A 6,285-nucleotide genomic window follows, 5' to 3' on the forward strand; every position below is an offset into this window, starting at 1 on the left:
CTAGAGGGAACACCAAAGGAGAAAAAGAAAACTGACTAAGTAGGCAGGAGTTAGGTGAGTTACCCTCCTTCCCTTTGCCGTCGTGTATGTTAGACACTTTTCACAGCGATCAGGGATGTCAGAGTCCCTGATTACTACAGCTTTGCCCTGATGGTTTGGGCTATGATGGCTTTTCTAATGCCGTCTCTGATTGCTGAGTGCTGTTCTTGGACGATTCATACTCTGCTTTGGAAGCTAAATGGAGCCACAGGCTGTCTGTGATACCTGCTTTCCATGGTGACATCTCCTGGGTACACACATCTCTTTTGTCCTTATTGCCAGTCTGCAGCAGTTCATAGGCGTTACAAAGTCCACATGCCTAGCTTTAATCATTTCAAATATTAAAATTTACACTTAATAAAATGGAAAGGTTGAAAAAATATAATAAACTAGCCACTGTCTCTCAGTTTTTAAATATTAATGTTTTGTGTATTTTCTTTTCTCTCTTATGTAAACCCATATTTCTTGGTCTTCATCCTAAGTAATACCAGTTGTCTGGTTACTGATAGTTCTTTTTTTTTTTAAGATTTATTTTTATTACTTTAAATTATGTGTATGTGTTTTCTGTGTGTGGGTATGTACACATGAATGCATGTGTCCTTGAAGGCTAGAGGTGTCAGATCCCCTGGAATTGGAATTGTAAGCCGTTGTGGTTGTGAGCTCCGAATGTTCCGAGAAACATGGCTGGGCCCTCACAGAGAATGTGCTCTCTTGACCACTGAACCCTCACCCCCAGTACTTACTTTTTTAAATAATAGCTAAAGTTTCATTATCACCTAGTTACTGTTGATATTGTTTTCTTGGTGTACAAATTTAATGAGGATGTGTGTTTTGGTCAGATCTTGAAAAGGGTTTGTAGACTCTGTTGTTAGCCCTTGGTATAATTAAACATTTTCTATAAACTGACTTAATTCTTTATCTTATTTTAACACTAATAGGATACTATTTCCGAACAAAATTATACTTTATATGCAAACATCCCCAGCTTTTGTTTAATCTGTTAACAATACTGTTTTTTCTATATCTATTAGGATTTTTTCTGTGAATTTAGTGAACAGTCACCATGTGTTCTTTCAAGATCTTTGTTGCAAGTAAGTTTCACTCTTTTATTGATGGATGAACAAAATGTAGCTGCTGTTAAAGGTGTCCCCTAGGTGGCGCTGCCTTGTTTTGTTTTGTTTGTCTCGGCCTGCACTTGCTCTGTGAGTGCCCCACTGCTGTGTCCCCAGCTCATTGAAACACTGACTCAGGGCTTATGCTGGTCATAAGACAAGCCTCAGGAGTTCTCTAACAAGTGAGATCACGAAGAGCACTTGCTTTCTGACCCAGTTAGAGTCAAGGTAGTATTCATGAAGAGGAAGGTAACCTGGGGAAGTATTCTAAATATTGTGAAACTAAAAAGTGCCCCAGTAACTCACAGATCACACGTTTTGAGGGAGACTGGAAACATTTTGAATTAAATAAACTTGGCTAGACATGTGGCTTGTGGTTAAAGTACTTGCTGCACAAGTTTACAGCCAGAGCTTGTATCACTGAGCCCATAGGATTATTGGGTGGGTATGGTGGCTGCCTCTAATTCTAGCCTTGGAAGGTAGGGACAGGGAGTCCCCAGAGCAAACTGTCTGGTAACACTAGCCACAGTCATGAGCTCTGGGCTTGATCAGAGCCCCTGCTTCAGTGAGTCAGAAGAGCAACTGATCCAGGATAATTCCTGGTATCAACCTTGGGCCTCCAGTTGTATGTTCAGACATGTTCATATGTCTATTGTAATTCAATCTGTTGACTCCTTCAGCTCAACACTGTTGTTCTTGACTTAAGAAATTTATACTTTTATGTGTTATTTAATCTGTTTCAAAGTGCACATTAAATAAGGATTAATTTAGGGGGCTGCAGAGATGACTTGGTGGCTAAGAGGTGACTGCTTTTCCAAAGGACATGATTTGGATTCCCAGCACCCTTGAGGCAGCTCTCAACCATCTGTAACTATTATCCTAGATCTGATGCCCTCATCTGATCTCTAGGCATGCATGCACATGGTGCACAGACACATAGCCAGACACATGAAATAAAAAAATATTTTAAAGGATTTACAAACTGATTTTATAAAGTATCTACCTGTTTTTGAAATTTAGTTCCTTTGTACTCTGCAGTATTACAGGTAGTCTGTGTGTCTCAGTGGTGACAGCTGCATATGGCAGCAGTAGTGACACTAATATGTCTCATACTTGTTTCAAGACCACTTTCCTCGTGGATAACAAAAAGGTCTTTGGAACTCACCTCATGCAAGACATGGTGAAAGACGCCCTTCGGTCCTTTGTCAGTCCTCCGGTGCTCTCCCCCAAGTAAGTGTTGCTAGAGGTGCTGTACTGTGCTTGTGAACACCAGCTTCTCTGTACTTAAAGCCGAGGCCTTGCCTCTTAGTGCCGGTCTACCATATAGACAGTCACTGCTGTTCAGACTCCCCTCCTGTCATAGAGCCTAGCATGCCGGCATGCAGCTGTTTGAGCTGGTGCTTTGAGAGATGAGTAGGGCTTTCTTATTTTTTCCAGCAGAAAGGGAAGAACTGAGTCATTTCGTACAGAGAACCCAGCATTTATAAAAGCATGAGAATATGACATGTATTTTCATACATGAAATATTAATGCTTCAGCATTCTCACCATGACTTGTTAAGATAAATTAAGCCACATGCCATGTAAAACTGGTAGCTTCCCTGTGTCTGAGTTTCCTGGAAACAGACCTTGAGATCAGTATTTATGTAAATATATTTAGGATATTACCAGGATAAGCCAACAGTGTTGTAGACAAGAAGGACATGAAGAGGAAGTCGGGCGGCATGCATGCCACTGGATGAGAGTTTGTTCAGTCCCGAAGGAAGCTCTGTAGACAGTGTTGGTTACAACCTCAGCCTTTCCTTCTGGGAGACTGCAAATAACAACTACCATTCCACCTCATGGTCACCATACAGGCAGTGGTCTTGTAATTCAGCCCAGAAGACCCGTGTGCTCTGGAGTAGATCCATGTCCTGTCTCATGCTCTACAGCCTCATCTCCCTGTTGTTGCTGTTCACTCTGCCCCCAGACATACTTACTGACTTTCTTGCTGTTTGGGAGTTTTCTCTTGCTGGGATTTATAAAGGGTGAAGGATGGGGACCCAAAGCTCTGCACCTGCTCCCCTCAGTCTGCTGAGTGTCTAATTGGTGAGCGCTGTCTTAAAGCCCACCTCATTCCTCAGTCCCTGCTTCTCTCCTACAGTGCCCTGCTGTGTTGTGCTGCTCTCTCCATTGCCCCAGTGAGGACATGAACTCCACTCACTGGGACAGTGGTTGTAACTGTTGTGTCGCAGCATGCTTTGACTGATGCTAGCTGCGACACTGGAGACTAGCATGCAATAGACACCCAGTACATATTTGTAGACTGAGTGGAGAAGTGAAGGGGAGGATGGATGGAATAGCATGACACTCGTGTGTCAGGTGCTTTTGTAAAGTGTGTGGTAAGTGGGAGGGAGATGGAGTATCGTTTAAAAGGAAGAAAACTGGTCTCATAGGCAACTCAGAAAGTTGATGATGCAGTGATTGAATAAGGTACAGAAAATCTCTTTGTGGGTTGCTTTTTTTGAACTCTTTCATTCTTGCCAGGTGTGGCACATGCCCTTGATCCCAGCATAAGGAAGGCTATGCAGGATATTGAGTTTACAGCAAGTCTATGCCACTGAGTAAGTTTGAGGTCAACCTGAGCTACCATACTGAGTCTATCTCAAAAGACCGAAGAAACAAAACATTTTTTTCGTGACTGTACCAAATTACTCTATCTACTTTTTTAGTAGCTGCCAAACATTTCATAATTAGGAATATGCTCCAAGGAATAGAGCTACTAAAAATCTTGTATGTGTGTATGTATGCGTGTGTGCATGCACATGTGGGTGTGTGTGTGTACACTTATATGTGTTGCGTATGTGTCTGCAGGTGTACAAACCTGTGTGTGTAGAGGTAGAGTGTTTTCCATCCTCTGTTGTTCTGTGTGCTGTCCTCATGAGATAGTCTCCCACTGAACCTGGAGCGCTCCATTTTCTGTCTAGGCTAGTGGACAGCAAGCCCAGAGAGCCTCCTATCTATTTCTCCAAACTTCCACCCTGACACTGGGAAAGTGCCTGACTCCTTTTATATGGTGCTCTGAATCAATGTGGTTCTCATGCCTGCGTAGTAAACTCTCTTACCTGCTGAGCCATGTCTCCAGCCCCTCGTATAATTTTAAGAGTGAGATTGCATTCTAAAAAACTGGTAAATTTCTGTACTACATTGCAGTACTGTGATGTAGGAAGAAATGAAAGTTCACGTTGGGGCATTATAACCAATACTAGTTGTTGAATGCCCTCTTTGACAAATGATAAACCTCACATTAACCTGAGAGAATATTTATTGGCCATATTTCCTCAGAATTGCCCATTATATCCTTTGTTCTCTGACCCTTATCAAAGTGGTTTTCCTCTACCTCTAAACACACTGTGGATTTTTGAAAATCAGTCATGCAGTGCACCTGTAGGGACTTTTTGCTTAGACTGCTCTGCCACTTTAAATCTGCCTTTGAGAGGAGACAGCTTGCTTTCTGCTTCTTCTGGTGAACAAGTCTGGCAGTCTAGAGGTTACCCTCCTGTCTGCTAAAACTTCTTCCACGAGTTTACACTTTGCTAAAGATTAAAATATTTCACCCCTAGGCTATTAAATCCTGTCATTGAGGGATGTCCAGCATTGCCTGTTCTCCCTTCCCTTCATGGGCTCCTGTGTGTCCCTGGGACCTCCTGCTGTCACCTTCTGTTTCCAAGTATTTATGTTCGTGATTTCATTTCATCTCTGCCTTCTGGACTTTGAAAGTTGAACAGGGACTTTGAGTATTGGATGATTAAGAGCATGACTGATTTTCATATTTATAACATACAAAAGAAATCCTTATTTTAATGCAGTTGGTATTCATCATTTTGATTAAATTTGAATTGTTCGGTTTCTCTCTCACTTTATTTACCTGATTCAAAAGAGTATGTAAATACAAATTTATGGATGTGTCTGTATGTGTGTATGTAATAGTTTTCAGTGAGATTAGGCTACCAAAATGCTTTTTGCTAGATTCCCTTTGCATTGTTAATCATGCCTGCTTTGTCCGTGTCACACTGCTCTAACTAGGACAGTGGTCTGTCCCACACTGTGTTTAATGCTTGTAGCTGAAGTGCCACTATTTCATGCTAAAACTATCGGTCCTGCTTTCTTATTTTATGTTTGTCTTGTGTGTATCCCTTTATATACAAATGTTAAACCTGAAAACTGCTAGGAGAAAGACCAACTCCACAACTAGATTAAAGCAAGCTTTATTTTAGAGCTGCCCTTGAGACCGGCCAGCGGGCTGTCTCACCCCAAGTTAGGATTTTAGAGAGCAGCCCTGGCTGTGAAGAAGACAAAATTTATACAGCTCAGGAGTAGGGCATTTTGAAATGGGGTGGGGGGGTGGGTGTTGGTGGGCAAAATAGGCAGGGTTACAGGGGCAGAACATGAGGATAACAAGTTATTTGTAATGACCCCCTGAAACAAAGGCATGATGGCCATTTCTGGAACAGCAGAATAGAGTAGGTAACAGTGGGGCATAGCCAGTCCTTGAGAAACAGGTGTAATTATAAACAGGAATGAACCTAGTTTGTCTATACTATAAGATGGTTAAGGTAGGCTGGTTCTTCAACAAGCTTACCTTTTTATAACCTTGTTTAGAAATGTGCTTTCATGCTTTGCTCAGGTGTTTTTCCCTTGTTAGTCCAGATTTATTAAAAACATTAGCCTTTTCAATATTTACTGTAACAGTTAAGTATCTTACTGTGTATTTTCTTTACTCTCCTTTTCCTGGTTTGATCGTGCTTATTAATTTCCCCTTTTCTTTTTAATTTAGAAGTTCTGCTACATTGTCCCTTCTGTGCATGAGTGCTGCTGTTTTGGGTGAAATGTTTGTATCTTGTCTTTCTCCAAGAATCGCAGCTAGTCTATAACTCAGTGTGTGATGGTTCTTAGAAACATGAGGCCTTTGAGAAGTAATTCGACAGTCATCAGGCGTGTGTGTGTGTATATGTGTGTGTGTGTGTGTGAGAAGACCGGTAATTCACCTTCCATGGTCTTTCCCTCATTTTGGAGACAGTGATATGTGCGTGTGTGTGTGTGTGTGTGTGTGTGTGTGCGCGCGCGCGCGCGCAAGAGTGATTGAGCGTGCTCCC

General features: G+C 41.9%; 1 protein-coding gene across 4 annotated transcripts in view; it reads left to right on the top strand.

Moving 5' to 3' along the window:
• Positions 1-6,285, top strand: part of Naa35 (N(alpha)-acetyltransferase 35, NatC auxiliary subunit) — a 48,977-nt gene that overhangs the window by 26,294 nt on the left and 16,398 nt on the right. For all 4 annotated transcript variants that reach the window (XM_026782941.1, XM_005355305.3, XM_026782940.1 and 1 more), the window contains 2 exons: positions 1,071-1,130; positions 2,275-2,381. In XM_026782941.1, the coding sequence (XP_026638742.1) occupies positions 1,071-1,130; positions 2,275-2,381 (167 nt within the window). The remainder of the gene's footprint in view (positions 1-1,070; positions 1,131-2,274; positions 2,382-6,285) is intronic.

This window comes from Microtus ochrogaster, chromosome 16 (assembly GCF_000317375.1).
Source record: "Microtus ochrogaster isolate Prairie Vole_2 chromosome 16, MicOch1.0, whole genome shotgun sequence".
Taxonomy (NCBI): Eukaryota; Metazoa; Chordata; class Mammalia; order Rodentia; family Cricetidae; genus Microtus; species Microtus ochrogaster.